A 21787-nucleotide genomic window follows, 5' to 3' on the forward strand; every position below is an offset into this window, starting at 1 on the left:
ACCACCCTGGGTTAGACAATGGCGATATGCAAATCAGCTCTGACCCTGTGCCCCATGGGAACAGTCCAGTCCGAACTACAAAAGCCATGTCCTTCCCAGAACGGAATCAAGCATCCGAGGACCGGACCGGTTTCGAGGTAACACCTCTCATCAGCCCGGCTAGCTTGACTCCAGTGGTGTGGAGTGCCTGGGACCCACGTCTGAGCATCCCCAGCGCACTTATGGCGGTATTTGCAAACAAAACAGGTGATGGACCGAATGTGGATCAATGTCACACATTCACCCCAGTCCAAAGATCTGGGCCCAAATCCATCGTTTTTTTGCACTCCACACCACCCTGGGTTAGACAATGGCGATATGCAAATCAGCTCTGACCCTGTGCCCCATGGGAACAGTCCAGTCCGAACTACAAAAGTCATGTCCTTCCCAGAACTGGCGGCGCGCCCGCTGCGCTCGTCCGCTGCGCGTCCAGGGAATGCACATTGATATAGGGAGGTGGGAGGCGTGGCCTCAGGAAGTGGGCGTGGCCCGGGGGGTTGGCGCGCGATGGCGGCGATGTTTTTCCCTACCCGCAACAGCGATAAGATCTGCTGTGCGATGGAAATTACAGCAAGGTTTCAGGGGAAAAGTGCCCAAAGGTGAGTGTCCAGTGGATTAAAAAGCAGTACAATGCAGTGTTTTTAAAAGTAAATCCGAGCAAGTTCTCCCGGCTTCCGCCTCAGGAGTGATTAGGTATTTATGGCGCGACTTGTGATTAAGCGCGACTTAAGAAGGCTTGGGTGAAGTGGGCGTGGCCCGGGGGTTTGGCGCGCGATGGCGGCGATGTTTTTCCCTACCCGCAACAGCGCTAAGATCCGCTGTGCGATGGAAATTACAGAAGGTTTCAGGGGGAAAGTGCCCAAAGGTGAGTGTCCAGGGATTAAAAAGCAGTACAATGCAATGTTTTTAAAAGTAAATACGAGCAAGTTCTCCCGGCTTCCGCCTCAGGAGTGATTAGGTATCTATCTATTCTTGTGAAGAAGTCAGTTGCCCCCTAGGTTGTCTCGCTGCAAATGATCCAATTGTTTATCGTTAGCCAGTAGGATGCCTTCTTTGTCAAAGAAGCAAGGACAATGGAGGAAATGTCACCCTTCCTTCACCCTCTACCTCCCTCAAATAGAGTTGGAGCTGTATTCCTAGCTGGTGACTGGGACACAGAAGCCTACGTGAATCAAAACACTCTTGAGGGTGAGTATGATACTCTAAAAACTGTTAGCTTTCACACACAATCCTCCCTAAAATGAGTGGTGGAATAATTTTGAGGTGGCACTACCATCTGCTTTGGAGCCCTAGCACTCTGCAAATTAAAGTACAGAAAGCTAAATGTTTATCATTACTTGAATCATGTTGATTATCAAAAGAAATCTCTAAGCCCACAGTACTGCATCACCAGATGATAGTAATACCTTACAGTATCCAACCTTATCTCATTTTAGTGCGTTGCTCCTACGATAGATTCTTGTTAAAAAGATTCAGATTAGACATATTTCATCTTATAACCAGCTTCCCAAACATGAACAAATGGGCCAGGGTGATGCAATTATGCCCCTGTGATAATAGTTCAGAGCAAACAACAATTCATGTAGCCTTTTCTGTACATTTTACAACCTACAAAGAATAAAATGGTTAGTACCACTTTTAGAAGATGCCGACCGGCGTTTTTAGCTCTACAATTTTTAGATAACGAACTTATGATATGGATCTTAACCAAGTTTTTGAAAAATGGGATAAAATGTAGAAAGTTGATAGTACTGTGACGGATTATCTGTATTATAATATTACTTTTAAAGGAAAGGAGCTGATGTTTGTTAAATTTGTATAATTATTAATTTTTATGATGTGCTTTTATGATTTTCCTAAATAGAAATCGAATAAAGCTTGTTGATTTGAAGTAAAGAATGATGTATCAGCAAGCCGAGAGCAGCACACGTTTAGATAAGGATGCTCTGGTTTTACACCCTGAGGTCTTCAAGAATAGAACCAAGCCTTCCTATGAGGGTCAAGGTAGGGTAAGAAAAGAGTCGGCTGGTAAGCGGAGTAAACCACATTGCTTTAAAAAGACAGTAGGGGCATTACCTTGTAGCCTTTGGGGTCGGCCTAAAGACACCAGCAGTACTAGTGTGTGAAACCTTCACTACAGAGATCCAGAATGTGTTCATTCCCACATAGCCTGTACGCATTAAAGCTCCAGTAACACTCTGATTCGAGATAAGCTGCCTGCAGGACACATTGAGAGGGAGACTGAAACCCCCATTGACCTTAGGAACGTATCTGAGACTGATATCATTTTCAAAATAATTTCTTCCTATACTCACATTTTGTAGCCCTTTAATTGTGATGAGGAGCACTCTGGAGAGGCAGGCTCAGTGATGAATCAGGGCAACTGCATGGACTGCATGAATGGTGGTGGGAAAGCATTCATTTGAGGTTGTGTAGTCAGCAGATTATCATCTGCATCAATGCTACCTTCATTCCTCAGGGATCACAATTGATTTCAGAGAATCCACCCTCTGGGGCTAATACAAGTATTGATCTAACTTTGCCCTATAAGAAAAGAGAAAATACCATTAACAAGGAATACCCTCTCATGAAGAGCCTTCAGTCTACTCAGTGTTTAATATGTGCCCATCCAGAAGAGACCCTGCATTATTTATTATCAGACTAATGATGCTCCTAATTTGTAGAGTCTAGCAGCAATTAGTAAAATTGCAAAAGTCTTTAGAGCTCACCTCAAGGACAAAATGGAATGTTATGAAATCAATTTAGTACTTGCAATGGGAGATCAAAGACAATGAAAATCAACATGTAGGAATCACATTTGCATTCTGTGTATCAAAGAGGCAATGGAGGATAATGACCCTAGTTGTCAAGGACTGCAAACAGCAAGGGTCCCTCTAGTATCCTTCTTGATTGCAGAGGAAAGGATGGCTCCTTTCTGCTGCCACCCAGGACTGTAGTATGTGTGTGAAAAGTGTAAAAGGTTTCCGTAAGAAGGTCCCAGTAAGAAGGAAAATTCCCAAAAGAGCAGGAAAAACCCCCTTTGTAATATTATTAACTCTTGACTGTAGTTGATGACTGATAAGAAGTTGAAAAGCAAGGCCTCAAAATCACCTTGGTATTAAGGTTTAGAAAGAGCCCAACTTGAGGTCTTCAAGAAAAAAGAATACCAAAGAAAGCCTGTTGCAGAAAAAAGGAGCCAAAATCAGAGAAAAAAGGTAACTAAGGGGCCAAACAATATGCTGCAATGCTTCCTTCTCTAGTCCAAGCCTCATTATATTTGATTTAGGCAGCAAGTGATATCAGAGGGAAAAGTTAGCACCATATTGGATTTGGAACTTAAGGCAGGAAACACTTCAAAGACAATCATCTATTTTGAATAGACATAAAGAGAAGGGTAGTCACTCCTACTCTTTCAGGGGAATTGTGTTTCCCCAAAATGGCAGACAAAGACAGAAGACCCTAAGTCTGATATCCCCATATTTCCAAGCTCTCCTAGCTACCTCCTGCACTCAGAGCTTCACAATGATCATGACATGCCCTGTAGAGCGGTCATGGAGATGTTGACGCTGGCTAGGCAGAGCACACTATGGGTATGTGAATGAAAGACATGGTGCTCTCGCTTCTCATGACGCGAGCCACGAGAACACACCACTGCCATTTATTCCTATTCTCTGGTATAAAATTAGTCAATTTATAGTACAGCTTTTTCAGCTTACCCTCTCCGACTCGTTTGAATTAAATTTTGATTTTCAGATACAGTTTGCTCATCATTTTGCCTTCTAACTGCTGAGCCATGGACCCAATTTGCTTATTTTCTAATAAAAGAAAGGATTTATGATCAAGCTCACCTGCATAGGTGCACATAAGGTGAAGGGACTTTTTCAGTTGCATGCTTGTATTTCTGCCATGCCACCATGAAGCAGCAGCTGGCGTATTAAACAGATAATCAGTCTTCTGCCTACTACATGCACCCCTGAATTTTGTTAAGAATATGTAGAGTTGAGAATCTTGAAAAGTGGATTTCTTGTGATTTTGGCACATAAAGGGTACTACTTGCAGGGTCAGAAAAAAATAGGCTTGGGCACCAAAATAAATTAGCAAAGCAAATAGTTTAAAACCAACACAACCACTGATCTGTCAGACCAGCCCATCGGGCACTGCCTGACTGCCCTATCGGTCAGTCCAACCCTGGCTACTTATTCCTTGTTGAAAGCACCAACGTTTAAATTGTAATGCAACCATTAAAGTTGATCGTTTGTGGTCAAAGTAGAGTTGGCATACAACCATTTAGTTGTTCCTCTACGCCTTTCTGTTTTGTGTATTTTCTGTATTCCTTCACACTTAGTCTAGACTTTATTCATGATTTGTTGCAAAATCGCTTCTTAGGGATCTAGGTAATTTGACTTTGGCTTTATGTGAGGGGCAGACTCAGATAAGGGATAGGAGTAATACTGCGCTCCATCTTGCGGACAGCTACAACAAGGAAGATTTTTTTCAGGTGGATGTAAGTGGAGTGAATGGGTCTTGGGGACTGGTGGTTCACTGGAAAAAGGAGAAAGTGAGTAGGTTATTGAATATTTCTGGATGATTACTGCATGGTATATAAGAGCAATGATGTTTAAAATATTTATTAGTTCAGTGATCTGCACATCACCACATGGACTTGTTAGGAATTGAATAGCCCGAGAAAGTTTCAGTCAGTCCAGAAGAAATGTATGGCCATTCGGCGGACATTGTGCATCTAACCAAGACACACACTGCATATATTTATGAGGTTCTTTTAAGCCATCTGGATTATCAAGTCGGTATCTTCACCAGTGCTTAATTTGTAAAATAAAATATAAGCTCCAGGGCCCTTGTCAAGAGGCCACTGCAGCTTGCACCACCCATTGCCCCTCCCAGTACTGTCAATGACAGGACCAACACAACTTACATCACACTCCTACAAGTGTGACAATCCAGAATTTAAATACACATTAAACTTTGGCCAAACACAGCCGAGTTGGTCTTAGTGTTGACCTAAGTCTGCACACCCAGTCTTTTGGTCACCTGTGCCCCACAGCTCAGTTTAAGGGTTTTAAAGGACGTTGTGCAGTTTAACATCTCTTACAAATATTTTTTTGTTTCACTTTCCAAGATTTTGCTGCAATATAGCTGATTGGAGTTTGGTCAGTAGTTGGCCAGATGTTCTGGATCCATCATGATGGTTTCTACAGGAACAAATAATGAGGGCATGTTTCAGTGATTTTGGAATGCACCCTTTAGAAGTGGGGGCATTGATTATATGTACAGTATCTACTCTGAATGAATGATAGATACTTCTGAAGCCCGCTATTACCCCAAAACAGGATGTCCCGGTGCTGTCAATTAATAAGCAAGTCAGCTCTTTGCAACTGCTGAAACAGCCTTGTTTCTCAAAAGCTTTCTAAATGAAAGGTAAACAGAAGCCAGCCTCAAGGTAGCTTGCAGGGAATTCAACAGTTTGGTAGTGTGCTAAAACAAAGTGCGACATCCAGCATGATTGCACCTAAAACTGCGGACCTAGAGAAATGTGTTTCCTAAAGAGTGAAGAGTGTGTAAGGATAGATACAAACAGATGTTTGTGAACAAACAAACTGGTCCAGTAACCTTAAGGCTTTAAAAGCCAAATAGGGTGCCTTAAAAGTACACCATTGCCAAATATGTAGCCGGTGAAGCATGAGGAGTAAAGATTTGACTTAAATCCTCAGAGAAAGATTGAGAATAACTCGAGTGGCTGCACTCTGTACTATTTATAGCCTGTCAAAATGATAAGCGGATAGAACTATATAGGAAGCTTTTGCTTAGTCCAGGCGGGAAGCATGGACCATATTCCTATGGGCAGAGATAGGAAACTGTGGGAGGTTTTTGCGGATGGCCTGAACCAAGGCAAAACACTTAAATGCTACCTCAGTAATTTGTGCTGAGAATGAAAGATGAAAAATAATTTACACGCGCGCCTAAATTGCTGGCGCAAATAGTAGGGGCAGATAATGATCCCAGTTGTTCTGGCAGACATTTGGAACACCAGCTAGGACCATTGGCTCCAAAGGGAAGTATCTCAGTTTTATCTGCATTGAGTTTTAAAAAGCTGTGTTTCATCCACTCAAAAATAGTTGACGTACGAGGCTTGGCTAGGCATCAAAGCAAAATGGCAAACTAGGGTGGAGCTCCCACTAACGACAGTGAATCCTCCCTAATCCACCAAAATCCTGTGTAGGAGAAGGACATGGCGGCTTCAGTAACCCCTCAAGAGGACTCAGGGAGTGGATTGACGCTTTGCGAAGCCTGGATACTGCCTGTGCAGTAGACTGTGCCCGGCCGTCTTGGGTGAGGCAACAAAGAGAGACTTTGGGGGCTGCTCTGGGAGCCAAACATAAGCCTGGTGTTGCCAGCTCAGCTCCTGTATGGTGGCGGTATGGGTTAAAGGAGAGAATGACAGGACTGCTGATATTCTTGCCCATGTAGGGACCAGGAGCCGGGGTATGAGAGGCCCAGCCTGCACCTGAAGATTGGAGATCACTGATGTGGCCGCAAGGTGAGTGGGTCCACAGTACAGGCCTGAGTCGACAGTCGGAGTGCTGACAGTGATCTCCGGGCTACGTGAAAAGGTATTGGACACATGGCTACATGGTGCAGATGGCTTAATGGGTCTTATATATAATCCTTTAGCCTACTCTTTATACTGCTTTCACTGCTGATGTTCTAGAGCCTTTCAGTGCAGTTTTGCAGTTCTCATCTCTTCAGAATATCAGCTAAGGGTTTCGCATTGAAAGATTTTTAAATCTGAAGCTGAGCTACTGTGTCCATGAGGGTAGGTAACCAGTCATTAAACGCAGATAATTCATCCGATAAGGATGATGATGCAATAAGAATGGTAGGCTGTAAGCAAGATTACAATTTTGCTTCTGTGACCCTGTGCCATGGTCCGGCCAAACATTCTGGATTTCATCTGAGCAGGAACATCTGATACTGGAGAAATCCTACTACTAAATGGAACTAGAAAATTATCAAACTGAGTAACTGGTATACGGTTGGACCAAACAGGAATCCAATGAGGAGAAAAGAGAGTCCAAAATATGTAATGCTTGATCAGTAGGCTGAAAACCTCCTTGTTTCTGACCTAAAACCTGAAGCACCTTAGTAAGTTTCGGCGTATTTAATATCCTGTTTCTCTAAAAGGAAGTTTAAGTCTACAAGCAACTGGAAGTTAGATGATTTTTGAATGAACTGTGACAGATACTTGGACACATTGGCCACAAAATTGGATCCGGAAAGTTTTCATCAGGAGTACCCCTGCGCTACGGAAGGTGGCTTTGTGTCCGTCGTTGGCATCGTGGTCACTACTTAGACGCCGCCCTCGCATGCTGGCATCAGTTCTTTCTATTTCCGTGCCAGCAAGTGCAGGTCCAGAGAAAGTGGTACCCCCAGTCATTTTTTGACTGAGTTTTCTTAGGCTTTTTGTCTCTGTTTTTTTGAGTCGATTGACTCCTGGTGTCGTAGGGATGCCCGGTTTCAAGACATGCGGGGACTGTAATCGGATGATGTCGGTGACAAACCCGCACCGCGTGTGTCTCTTCTGCCTTGGGCGCGACCACGACCCCAAGTTGTGCCCCAACTGCCGGGCCATGGTGGCGAAGACTTTGCAGGAGCAGTTCCGAAAGTTGTTGGAGGTCCGGCAGTCAGCTCCGCACCGCTCAAGGTCCCAGTCCTGCGGGAGGTCGAGGGACTGGTGGCGGAGCCATCACCATCATTCGTCAGGATCGAAGTCTTCGCACTCTGGGTCAGGTAAGATAAATCACAAGAAGTCGAGGAAGCGCCATTGCTCGACGACTTCCCCTCACCCGTCGCTTGACCCTGCTGAGGGTGTGGGTGGCGCCTCCCCAGCAGCTCCGGCTGAGCCTACTGTGTCGCCGTCGGCCTACCCTCCCTTCCCGGGTCTGTCTGAGACTCCGGCCCAGCTGCAGGAATTTCTTTTCAGCCATGGCCTGCCTCTTTGGGCCGTTGGGCCCTGCCGGTGCGCCTTCAGACCCTGCGGCCCGACTGGGGGTCCTCGCCCTTCACTGTTGGTGACTCCGGCTCTGGAATCGCTGTCGGCTCTAGTCCCGGTGCCACATTGCCCCCAAGGATCCAGGCCTGGATACCAGTTGAGGCCGATGGACCTCGTTACACCTCCGCCGACGTCGACCCCACCGGCACCACCTCCGACATCACCCGTGGCACCGGACGACGTCGCCCCCGGTTTCAGCCCTGACATGGACACGGAGCCGTAACGGCGTCGCTCAACGCCGATTCTGACGCCGTTGGGGCCTTTCTACCCCTCTGTTCAGCCTCCTTATTTTTGGCCTGTATTTCAGACTTCGGAGGAAGGGGAGGACTGGGGGGGTCGGAGGACCCTCTCACAGCTCAGTGTAAGTATGACCCAGACTGGGCAGAGAAACTGGGTGACGTCAGTGGTCTGGACACCTCTCCTGACCTCGGCATACTTACTCCTCCTACAGTGGCTACGAAGGAGAGTGCAAGTTATGCAGTGGTGTTGCGTAGGGCGGCATAGGCCCTCCACCTCCAACTCCCTTCAGTGGCTGTCAGAACTAACCTCCTGACAGAAGTGCTTCAGCCGGCAGCTACCTCTGCGGAGCCACTGCTGCCCTTTAATGAGGCACTTTCTGATGTTCTTTTGGGCACCTGGTCCAGGCCCAACACAAGTCCTCCTGTGGATAGGAACATGGCCCAACGCCATTGTTTGGCCCCGGGCAACCCCGTTTTCCTCTCCCAACACCCCACCCCTGAGAGCTTGGTTGTTTCCCAAGGCACCCCCGGACAGGGAATCCAAGAGACTGGAACAATTTGGGAAGAAGAATTTTTCTTTCGCCCGTTCAGTGCTGCGGGTTGTGAACGGTGCATGTCTCTTGGGCCGTTATAACCACTCTGTGTGGGATAAGGTGGTGCAGGTGTTGCCTCGGCGTTCAGAGGAGGCGCGGACAGTGCTCTCTCAGGCTATTGCTGAGGGGAGAGATGCAGCAAAGTTCACAATACGATGTGGCCTTGACACCGCCGACTTGCTGGGCAGAGCAATTTCCATGACAGTGGTGCTCGGCCAACACGCCTGGCTGAGGACTACTGGCTTATCAGCGGATGTCCAGAACACCCTGATGGACATGCCCTTTGATGGCATTTGCCTTTTTGGCAACAAGGCAGATAGTGCGTTGGAGCGTTTTAAGGACTCGCGGGCTACGGCTGAGTCCTTGGGCCTTTCGGCCACTCGCCCTCCTCCGCCTTCTGCTTTTTGCTCCTTTCTTGGCCATGGACATTCGCTTCATAGGCACAGGCGCAGCAGCAGCAGTCTCAATGTGGCCACGGACGTGGGACCCCCAGAGTCGGGTCAGGGGGCCAGCAGGCATGTCAGTCCACTTCCACCCTGGCCACCACTGCCCTAAAACCTTCAGAGTCTGGTCTTTCAGGCCCATCAAATGCCAGTGGGTGGCAGGATTCACCATCACCTCCCCCACTGGTGCACCATCACTTCAGACAGGTGGGTTTTACAAATAGTCCAAAAGGGCTACTTCCTCCCCTTTGAGGCTACCCCTCCAGCCATGCCCCCCTAGTACCACTGCATGTCGGAGGATCATTTAGTACTTCTTCAACAGGAAGTCGTGGCCCTCTTGGCTAAGGGGGCCATCAAGCGCATCCCTGCACCAGAAGTAGGATGTGGTTGTTATTCCCACTACTTTCTGGTGCCCAAGAAGGACAAGGGCCTGCGTCCTAGAGAGAGGTGTGGCGTAGCGGCCAGGGCAACTGATGCTGGAATCTGAGGATCCCGGTTCGATCCCCGGCACTGGCAGCAGATTAGCCCAGCACCATGTGACTCTGGGCAATAGCTTGCTTAATCTTCCTGATGGCCCCCAGCGCCTGGAGACCCTTATGGGTGAATGTTCGCGCTTTACAAATGTGGAGTATTATTATTATTATCTTGGACCTCAGGGACGTCAATCACTTCCTCCGGAAGGAGAAGTCCAAGATGCTAACTCAGGCTCAGGTTTTGTCTGCTCTCGACCCTGGAGACTGGATGGTAGTGTTGGACTTGCAGGACGCGTATATCCACATTCCCGTTCTGCCGTCCCACTGGCGTTACCTGCGGTTCACTGTAGGCCACAAGCATTTTCAGTTTACCATTCTCCCCTTTGGCCTTACCAGTGCCCCTCGGGTGTTCAGGGAGGTGATGGCGGTGGTCGCAGCTCATCTGCACATATCAGGGGTTCCAGCCTTCCCCTATCTCAACGAATAGCAGTTGAAGGCGGGCTCGCCCCAGGTAGTCGTCTCCAGACTACGGCCGACCTTCTGCATTTGCTGGGGTTCTCCACCAATGTGCCTAAGTCGCACCTGACTAACTCTCAGAAACTCCTTTTCATCGGAGTGGTTCTGGATACGACGCAGTTTCGGGCCTATCCTCCCGAAGGGCAAGTCTAGGATATTCAGGTATATTCAGATTTTGATCTTTCGCTCTCTATCCTGGGTTTCGGTCCGGATGACCATGAGGCTGCAGGGCCTCATGGCCTCCTGCATCCTGCTGGTTACTCATGTCAGATGGCATATGCGGGCTCTGCAGTGGGACCTGAAGTTCCAGTGGGCGCAGCATCAGGGGAACCTGTCCAATTACGTCCAGATCTCAGAGGGCACTGCACAGCAGCTGCAGTGGTGGCTCATGAACCGACATTGGGTCCAGGGCAGATACCTCTCTCTTCCCCAACCGGAACACACAGTGGTGATGGACGCGTCCCACCTGGGAAGGGGGGCCACATGGGAGAGGCGGATATCAGAGGCCTCTGGTCTCCGGCGGAATCCAGGGTCTACATCAACTTTCTGGAGCTTCAGGCGATCCGACTTGCACTGAAGGCATTCCTTCCCTCTGTCAAAGGGAAAGTGGTGCAGATGTTCACAGACAACACCAACGCCATGTGCTACTGCAACAAACAGGGCGGGGTGGGGTCGTGGACCCTATGTCAGGAGGCTCTGCGCCTCTTGACATGGCTGGAACAGCTGGGTATTTCCCTGGTGGTTTAACACCTGGCAGGTTCACTGAATGCCAGGGCGGACGAACTCAGCCGCAGGTGCAGGATGGATCATGAAAGGCGCCTTCACTCGGACGTGGCGCAAGGGGAGAGCCTTGGTTAGATCTATTCGCCACCGAAGAGAACGTGCATTGTCAGCAATTCTGCCCTTTGGAATTTCCAAGGCGGCACTCGCTAGGCAACGCTTTTTTATCGCAAGTGGAGTTGCGGTCTGTTGTACGCCTTTCCGCCTATATCACTTCTGCCCAGAGTGCTGAAGAAGATCAGGCAAAATTGGGCCCAAGTCCTTCTGGTGGCGCCGGAATGGGCTAGAGGAGTTTGGTATCCTGAGCTACTCAGTATGACCATCGATCCCCCAATCAGACTGCCTTTTTTGGGAGGGTCTTCTGTCGCAGCAGCAGGGGACGGTCCTCCACCCGAACCTGTCCAGTCTCTACCTCTTTGCGTGGTGATTGAGCGGCGGCAGTTGATTCCTTTAGACTTGCCTCCTGAAGTCTGTGATGTCATTCTCGCAGCCAAGCATTTCTCCACTAAGTTGGTATACGCCTGCAGGTGGAAAAAATGTGTGGCATGGTGCACAGCAAAGGCTGTGGATCCCCTTTCTGCCCCTATTTCAGAAGTTCTTCTGTTCCTTCTTTCCTTAGCCCAGCAGGGCTCTGCTCAGGGCACTATCAAGGGCTATCTATCTGCTATTTCGGTTTTTCTCGGGCTCCCTGATCAGCCCTCTCCTTTCAAGTCCCCTGTTATAAATAGATTTCTCAAAGGCATTACTTATCTTTTCCCTCCTATTTATTTCGTAATGCCACAGTGGTACATGAATTTGGTTCTTACATATTTAATGTGCTCTCCCTTTGAGCCTCTTCACAACTGTCCTCTTCATCTACTGACTCTGAAGACTGCTTTCCTGGTTGCGATCACCTCTGCCAGGAGAGTGAGTGAGCTCCAGGCTCTTCCTTGTAAACCTCCTTTTCTTTCTGTCCATCCGGACAAGGTTGTGCTCAGAACACGTCCATCCTTTCTGCCAAAGGTTGTCACTGCCTTTCACATAGGGCAGACCATCACTTTGCCCACCTTTTCGCCCCCGCATCCTTCCAGAGAGGAAGAGAGGCTCCACCGTCTGAACCCAAAACGTGTGCTCTCATTTTACCTGAAACGCACACAACAGTTCAGGGTAGATGACCAGCTCTTTGTTGGCTACGTTGTCGCCAAGGAAGGTCGGGCTGTACACAAGTGGACTATTTCCCGATGGGTCGTATTGTGTATTAAAGCTTCTTATTCTCAGGCTAAAAAGGAGCCTCCCATGGGGCTGCATGCCCATTCCACCAGGCGACGGCTGGAACTACAGCTTGGGACTTGGTGTCCCCTTACAAGGCATCTGTCAGGCAGCTAGGTGGGCCTAGTTGAATACTTTTACTAAGCACTACTGACTGGTCAGCCAAGTCCGGAGAGACGGCTTCTTTGGCCGTTCTGTTCTCCGGGTCTTCCTGGTGTGATCTTGGTTCGCAGACCCACCACCGGGGTTGGTATTGCTGGGGTATCTATTCTAAGGTAAGGAATCTATCACTATGTGTTTCTTTCAGATGAACAAGTTACTTACCTTCGGTAACAATATATCTGTAAGAAATATTAGTGGTGATAGATTCCTTACCGCCCCATCCAACCTCCCCGTTCTGCAAACTGATTTCTAGGGTTAAGGTCATCTCTTTCAGAGCCTTGATTTCAAGGCACCAGTGGTCAGTATGTTGCATGGCTCTGCGTTTCTGGCCCAAAAGTCGTATACAGAACTGACATCAGCACGCGAGGGCGGTGTCTAAGTAGCTGCTACGATGTCATCTCGGCGACCACGACGCCAACGACGGACGCGGAGCCGCACAACGCCACCTCTGGCCTATAACTATCTCCATTTGAAAATTGCATTTTTCAAAGAAAAAGTGTTTTGTGCATAGAGCTCCACAGTGGCAGATGACAAGATGCAGTTAATTTCTTCTTAAATTACACTATATTATCAAGAATGGATAAAAGGTATATGTAGTGGACAGCACTACCATTAGTTGATATTCTTCATCAACAGTAAGACAGCACAGGAATTCCATAGCATATTGTTGACCTAATAGAAAATAAGTAATTTATTTTGAAACTGTACATACAAAATCATAAAAAGATTTTTTTTCTTTTATTGTACAAGACGTTTTCATATATTGTCAAGATTACCCACTAACATTAACCTGAGACTAAATACTGGAAGATAAGTTGCACGGCAATGTGTTCAAGTTAATACAGAACTGTAGGAAAACCTTTGTCCATAATATGTTTTCTGTGTATTTGTTCTGTAGATATCACATATTATCCGTGAGATACGCCAGTTCCAGCAGACACCATACCGGATAGAACATCAGCCAAAGGTAAGAACATAGGGATGTGTTCGGATGACTTGAACTCGTGTGTACAGGCATGTGTGTGTTCAAGAATACAATGCTACCGCCAGTCCTGTAACTGTGTTGTTGTGTTACAGAAGCTTACGTTGGTGATGCTTGTAGTAACCGTGTTTTAAGTTGGCAAAGTGTGGTGAATGTATCTGCAATACAAAAGTCAGAGTGACTGCCAATATCAAGCAGTTGTATTAGGGGAACACATGGGATCTGTGAAAGATGGTGGATCGTGCAGAATCCAAGAAAGGGGAGCATCACAGGGTTCAAGAAGGGATGCAGCAAAGAGTCCAAGAAGGGGTGTTGCAGTATATATGGGGGGCACTGTAAAGTCCAAAGCGGGGAGCAGCACAGGGTTGGAATAGGATAGCGCAATCAGCATAGGTCCTACCTCCATCTGAAAATCAAGGACCTCTATGCCAACTTCAACGACCAGACATCTGACTCCAAAACCACTCCCTCATCCAGAAATGCCAGCCAACCCATCATCTCCTCCTAGAACCCACATACCACTGAAGACATCACATCAACCATGAAAGGCATCCACTCAGGAGACACCATGGATCCCTGCCCCCTGCACATCTTCCACAGAGCCGCCGCCGCCATCGCACTGGAACTACGACGCACCACCAATACCACCTTCGAAACCGGCATCTTTCCCAACAACTGGACAAGCAGAATTCGACCCCTACACAAGAAGCCCTCAGCAGATCCCACAGACCTCAGGAACTACTGTCCCATCTCCCTCCTCCCCTTTGCGGCCAAAGTCACAGAGAAGACTGTCAATGTCCAACTAATGAAATTCATCGAACAAAACTAAATCCTCGACCCCTCCTAATCCGGATTCTGCAGCAACCACAGCACTGACACCACTCAACCCGCCTCCACAGACGACATCCACATCCTCCTCGACCAAGGACACACTGCATCCCTGATCCTTCTCGATCCCTCTGCAGCCTTCAACACCGACTCTCACCACACACTTACCGCCAGACTCCACGATGCTGGCATACAGGGAACCGCCCTCAACTGGCTCTGCTCCTTCCTCACCGGCAGAATCCAAAGAATCAGACTTCCACCCTTCCTCTCCGAACCTAGAGAGATCAAGTACAGAGTACTCCAAGGATCATCGCTCAGCCTCATGCTCTTCAACATCTACATGGACCCCCTCGCCCTCACTCCAGGAAGGAATGAAGGAGGTCGCATCCTGGATGAGCAGCAGGTGCCTGAAGCTCAACTCGGAGAAAACAGAGGTCCTCGTCTCCAGACACTCCCCCTCTCCATTGGACAACATCTGGTGGCCCATCACCCTCGCAGTCCCACCACCCCCATGGACTACGCCCAAAACCTCAGCATCGTACTCGACTCCTCCCTCTCCGTGACCCATAGGTCAATGCCTTTGCCTCCACCTGCTTCAACACCCAATTCATCCTCCAAAAGACCTTCAAATGGATCCCCCAAATCAAGGAAGACCGTCACCCATGCACTCATAACCAGCAGACTGGACTACAGAAACACCCTTTACACCAGGATTAACAAGTCTCTGCTCTGCAAACTCCAGACCATACGGAACACCGCAACCAGATTCGTCCTCGGCATCCCTCAACACGAACACATCTCCCAACAACTGCCTAACCTCCACTGGCTCCCCATAGAGAAGAGAGTAACTTTCAAGATACTCACCAATGCCTACAAATGCCTCCACAACACCGTACCCCAATATCTCAATGATAGAATTTCCTTCCACGTACCAAAAAGGAACCTCCGATCCGCCGACTTCGCCCTTACTGAACCCCCGCTCATCCGCAGAGTAAGAACAGGTGGAAGAACCTTCTCCTACATCGTGGCCAAGACCTGGAACGAGCTCCTGATTGCCATTAGATGTCCCCCCACTCTGCACTTCTTCCGGAAGTCCCTCAAGACCTGGCTCTTCAACTGACCGCCACTGCCCCTCCCCAGCGCCTTGAGCCCCTCATGGGTGAGTAGTGCGCTTAAAACTCCCTGATTGATTGATTGATTGCAGCCTCGACATAAGAAGGGGTCAGCATGATACCTAAGCAGAGATGAGCACTGCTGACAGCAAGCAGGGAGGCGACGGATCAGGGTCCTGTGGATGATCCGCAGTGAAGGGTCCAATAATATGACTAGAATCAAATGTTTCCAGAGGAAGGAGAGCAGAGCACCCACACATTATAGAAGTGCATGCTTTTCTCACATCAGTGGGTCAAGCTTACAACCCATATTCAAACAACAGGTACCATGTGGCCATCAGCATTGGAAGCTTAACTTACACACATAAAGAACCAATATCAAAGAGTCTTCAGTTGTTCCAGCTTCCTTTTCTATAACATACATTCGCTGATTTAGGTTTAGCCTATGTCTTGACCTTCTACTGTTGATTGAGTTTTTTCCTGTTATTCAATCATGGAGCAAAGTGCCCTTTCTCACGGCGCAAGCATAGCTCATATGGGACACAGACAGACTCAGTGGCCTCGTAGAGGCTTGAGCGGCAGTGATAAGATCAGCCAAGTGGAAGTCCTGGAGGGCAGCCTAAGCCCGGCCCAAATGACACTCTTGAGCAGGGGTACAGGCAGGAGGCAGGACAGGACACTGTGTTCAAGATCAGCCAAATAGGTCATGTGCCCATGATTCCATTACACCAGAGTTGATGCTGTGGGGTGGAGTGCTGCCAGACTGGACAAACTCAATCCTTTTAACAGTGGCTACCAGCAGGGCTGGACTCTCAAACCAGCATTGTAAAAAATGTGTAATATGGTCCTCAAATTTCACAGAGAGAGTTCTGGCAAACAATGAGATCAAATAATGCTTCTTTTAAATAAATCGGCTGATTCTCATTTAGGACAGAACTGTGTATGCCCTAAACAAAACAATGGATGTACAACTGGTGTTTATCTCTTCTACAAGAGAAGCAGTGCCCATTGTCATAAGTGTAGCCCACTGAAAATGTTCATTGTAATTATATATCAAGATACCAGGAAAAAAATTAACAGCAGTTTTTAATAATGTGGCAAGCTCACAATGACCATCAATTTCCTGAACAGGTTATAAGCCCACCAAAATGTATGGACCAGCCCATTTCCCATAAGGCCCCAGTATATAAAGGAATGTACCCAGACTGATGGTCATGATGTACGTAAATTGCACTAGCCATGGCAGTTGCCTTAATGCCCTAATATGTAAAACATAATTGCCTGTCCAATAGCCACAGTATATCAGGCTAGTTTTCACAATGTTTCAACATATAAACCAGAATATACAGGTTGCTTCATAGAATGCCCCAGTATGTAAAGCGCCACAACCAGGCTGGTTTATGCAGAATGCGCAGCTTTCTCAAGGTAGCCCATGGTGCCCCAGTCTGCTAAGGTTACTGTAACGTCAGTCCTTGCAGTGTTCTAGTATGTAAAGCATTTTATTCCCTCACCTTCCACATCAGCCCCAGGCAAAGAAACTCTGAAAGCTACAGATGAAATACATGCAGCACACATCTAATATCTCACTGAAAGGAACTGCTACTGTCACTACTGAGCAGTGACAGCGTGGGTTGGAGAAGATGTGAGCTTATTGTCTCTGCTTCTATTTGGTGAGTGTGGGAGTGAGTGACAGCAGCAGGTTTGCAGTTTGTGGCCATGCTAGGAAGATATATATATATATATATATATATATATATATATATATATATATATATATATATATATATATATATATTACCTACAGGCGATAGCCAGTAGGTATATATAGTTAGGATTTTTTCTCTATGGAACTTTTGAAAATTCTATGTCTAATAACTTTGGCGTTTGTGGACGGAATTGGCTGAAATTTTCAGGAAAATGGCACATTTTGTTTCTGAGCAGCCCCTGAAAATTTGGGGGGGGAGGTCGTCAAGGGGGGGCCGAGAAAAAAGGGGGGTCCCAAAACACGTTTTTCCCATTCATTTTTCCATAGGGCGGTTGGCCTCACTTTTAGCTCGAACGGCTGAATGGATTTGCACGAAACTTGGCAAAATTGTAGGGACTGTTAGCCAGATGTGCCTTTGCTAGGTCTCAATATATGTGCTTCAGTGGATTTTGAGAAATTAACTTTTAAAATAAGATATATATCTGTAACAGCGCTCCGGGCAGCGCTCCAGTTCGCGTACTTTTCGCGTAACGGAACTTTGCGATGCGAAGCTGATTGGCTCTCCGGTGTCTGTCAACATTCTAAACAGTCCGGAGCGGCCGCCATCTTGTCTCTCGGTAGGATCGAGAGACAAGAGGAGGCCAAAACAAAGGGGGAAATGAAGGAAAGGGGGCAAGGTAGACCCCTTCTGACCCCCTAGGATTGATGAGGGGGATATTATAGAGCCACGCGGGGCCCAAAAAAAAAAAAAATTCAGATTTTTTTCGCCGTAGAGACGCGTCTTGGTACGCGAACCGGGCAGCTAACCGGGAAGCTAACCGGCAGTGTAACGGGAGTCTGAGGAGTAGCTGATTGGCTGTCAACATTGTAAACAGTCCGGAGCGGCCGCCATCTTGTCTCTCGGTAGGATCGAGAGACAAGAGGAGGCCAAAACAAAGGGGGAAATGAAGGAAAGAGGGCAAGGTAGACCCCTTCTGACCCCCTAGGATTGATGAGGGGGATATTATAAAGCTACGCGGGGCAAAAAAAAAAAAAATCCGATTTTTTTCGCCGTAGAGACGCGTCTTGGTACGCGAACCGGGCAGCTAACCGGGCAGCTAACCGGGAAGCTAACCGGCAGTGTAACGGGAGTCTGAGGAAAAGCTGATTGGCTGTTAACATTGTAAACAGTCTGGAGCGGCCGCCATTTTGTCTCTCTGTGGGATCGAGAGACAAGAGGTTGAAAAAAAAAAAGGTGTAAATGAATGAAAGGGGTAAGGCAGACCCCTCCTGAACCCCTAGGATTGATGAGGGGGCTATTAAAGTTCCCTGCGGGGCAAAAGAAAAAAAAAATTGCGATTTTTCGCGGTAAAGGTGCTTCCTGGTACGTTAACCGGGCAGCTAACCGGCAGCGTAACGGGAGTCCGACATATTTTGTTTTTTGAACGTTTGAGATATGTGCACGTGTGGATTTTGTCTAATTAAGGTTAAAAAAATATATATATATCTTTAAGCGTGTTCTGGCGCGCTTACGTTTTGGGTTTGGTTTGCGCTGCAGAGACGATACGTCACGGTTATGCGATGCATCATGAGGCGTCTCACGGGCTACGTGATACGTCACTTAATAAAGAATATATTTTACAGCTATAGATATTAGCTTTTAAAAAACCAATGAAATTCACAGAAAAAACCATAGGTTATAGACCATATATAGTTAGGAATTTGCATTTACAAAACCTTGAAAATTCACTGAAAAAACCATAGGTAATAGACCATATATAGTTATGGATTAGCATTTACAAAACCTTATTTTATTTGCACAAAACCATTGAAATTCCATATATAGTTAGTTGCACTAACTATATATCGCGGACCCGCAATCCACTGCTAATGATGTCACATATTACATCATTCATGACATGGTCAGTGACATCACTGATGACATCACTGATGACATCTCAAATGACATCACTGATGACATCACTGATGACATCTCAAATGACATCACTGATGACATCACTGACATCTCATTTGGCATTACTGATTACATCACTGATGATATCATTTATGTGATAATACATCTTCAGACTCTAATATAACCTTAGATACACTCAGTGTAAACAGGCACTCACAGACTGTCACACATCCATGGAGTTACTCACACACCTAGTCAGTCATGCAAAGAATCAATCACATCTCCATTTCCTCAACTATACAGTTATACACACCTTACTTATTCAAACATATACTAGCACATATTTACTCTCTTATACAATCCTTGATACAAGTTCACAATGATTCATACAGCCACTCTCACATTCACTGGCTCTTATGTTCAGTTATTTATATATGTCAACTCTCACATGGAGTGTGTTTTACATATGTACTTACTTTGACATGTAGCACTGAGATATCCATTCACTCACCAATATACTCATGCACACAGTGAACTGTCCATACAGCTGTTTCAACATGCACTTTTGAACCCATACACCTAGGGAATCAACTGCTCACACCTCTATGCACAGAGTTATACACCTCCCAGCCACCCACACACATACTCAGTCTCCCATACAAATACTTGGGCAACCATTCAATAACCCATATAGTTACTGATGTAGCTACTGATTTAAACATGCAGCAGTTTACAGAACAACATAAATAATGATTGCCAAATTAAGACACTTTAATCAAAAACCCATGCACTCAGTGAGACACATTTAATCATTCTCTCATACAGTCAGTCATGCACCTACTAAATCCTTCATCCAGACACTTATACATCCACTCATTCTTCAATATGTAAGACATATTTTAACTTTACAGAAACATACAGTCACTGGGTGTTGTCATCAGTGATGTCATCAGTGATGTAATTTGAGATGTCATCAGTGATGTCACTGACCATGTCATGAATGATGTAATATGTGACATCATTAGCAGTGGATTGCGGGTCCGCGATATATAGTCAGTGCAACTAACTATATATGGAATTTCAATGGTTTTGTGCAAATAAAATAAGGTTTTGTAAATGCTAATCCCTAACTATATATGGTCTATAACCTATGGTTTTTTCAGTGAATATATATATATATATATATATATATATATATATATATATATATATATATATATATATATATATATACCACCTGCTATAGAAAAGGCAGCTTTAGTGATATCAAGAGCTTGAAAGAGAAAACCCACAAAGAATTGAATCAGTGGAAGCGCCTTGGATTACTGAGCAAACAAGAGCACGCTTTTTTGAAAAATGATTTCCCTATCACTCCTTTCTTTTATTTAATTCCCAAAATTCATAAACAAACACTACCGGTCCCAGGGCGACCTATCATCTCCGCCCAAGGGAGTTTACTGGAGTCCATTTCGAGATATGTCGATCAATTCCTGCATGAGTATGTGGAAAATTTACCATCCTACATAAAAGACACTGGCCATTTCCTATCTAAAATTAATAGCATCAAGTGGGAAAATGACTTCGTTTTGATTGCTTTAGACATTAATTCATTGTATACTAGCATCTCGCACAATGACGGCTTAAATGCAGTAAGATATTATTTAAACAAACGGAGCATATCTTACAGTGAACATAGTAATATGTTAATGAGCATGCTTGAATTATGTCTGAACAATAATTACTTTCTGTATAATCGTGAGGTATACCAGCAGTTGAGAGGGGTGGCTATGGGGGCATGCTTCTCTCCCACCTACGCATGTTTACATGTGGGGTGGTGGGAGGAGCATGTCCTCAAAAAAGTACTTGCCGATCATTTCCCCAACTGTTTGGCACATTTTTGGCGATTCATTGACGACATATGTATGATTTGGAGGGGGTCGTTGGAGTCAGCTAATGAATTCGTCAATTTGATTAATGTAAATAACCTCAATTTAGGTTTCACCTCACAGATTAGCACACAAGTCATCCAATTTCTTGATGTGGAGATTTACATTGAGAATGGGAGAGTAAACACGTGCTTGCACAGGAAAGCTACAGCAGGCAACGCCATACTGCACGCGAGTAGCTCCCATCCTAACCATTTGATCAGCAGCATTCCTTATGGGGAGTTTCTTAGGATGAGGAGAATCTGCAGCACCCCATCAGATTTGGAAAGATGCCAGAATGAGGCGCTGGAAAGATTCTACGCCCGAGGATATGATGTGGCTCTTCTGTTAGAGGCGAAAGACAGAGCCAACCAGCTAGACAGGGATAATTATCTAGCCTCCATCACTGGGGTGGGTACCCCTGGTCTAGTTGAGAGTGAGGTTGAGACCCAGACTAACAACATCAGCCTGATAACCACTTTCAATGATGATCACAAGAAAGTGAGAGGAATTCTGAAGAAGCATTGGCCCCTTTTAAAGACCGATATTACTCTAGCCCCCCTCATACCAGCTGAACCAGGGGTGGTGTTTAGAAGAGCTCCTTCTATGAGGGATATGTTGGTTAAATCTAGTCCGGAGGTAGTAATAAAACCTCATCGTATTTCCAACAAATGCGGTTTTTTTAAGTGTATATCTTGCAGGGCCTGCAAATTTGGTGTAAACACCAGTGAATATTGCTCTGCTTTTGACCCTACTCCCATCAAGATCAGGGATCATTTC

At 46.3% G+C, this 21787-nt stretch overlaps 1 protein-coding gene across 2 annotated transcripts in view; it reads left to right on the forward strand.

Annotated features, from left to right (window-relative positions):
- RASGRF2 (Ras protein specific guanine nucleotide releasing factor 2) overlaps nucleotides 1-21787 on the forward strand; it is a 1825430-nt gene that overhangs the window by 1728831 nt on the left and 74812 nt on the right. For both annotated transcript variants that reach the window (XM_086960835.1, XM_086960836.1), the window contains exon 26: nucleotides 13460-13528. In XM_086960835.1, coding sequence (XP_086816961.1) covers nucleotides 13460-13528 — 69 coding nt within the window. The remainder of the gene's footprint in view (nucleotides 1-13459; nucleotides 13529-21787) is intronic.

The sequence above is a fragment of the Lissotriton vulgaris genome, chromosome 3_1, assembly GCF_964263255.1.
Source record: "Lissotriton vulgaris chromosome 3_1, aLisVul1.2, whole genome shotgun sequence".
NCBI lineage: Eukaryota > Metazoa > Chordata > Amphibia > Caudata > Salamandridae > Lissotriton > Lissotriton vulgaris.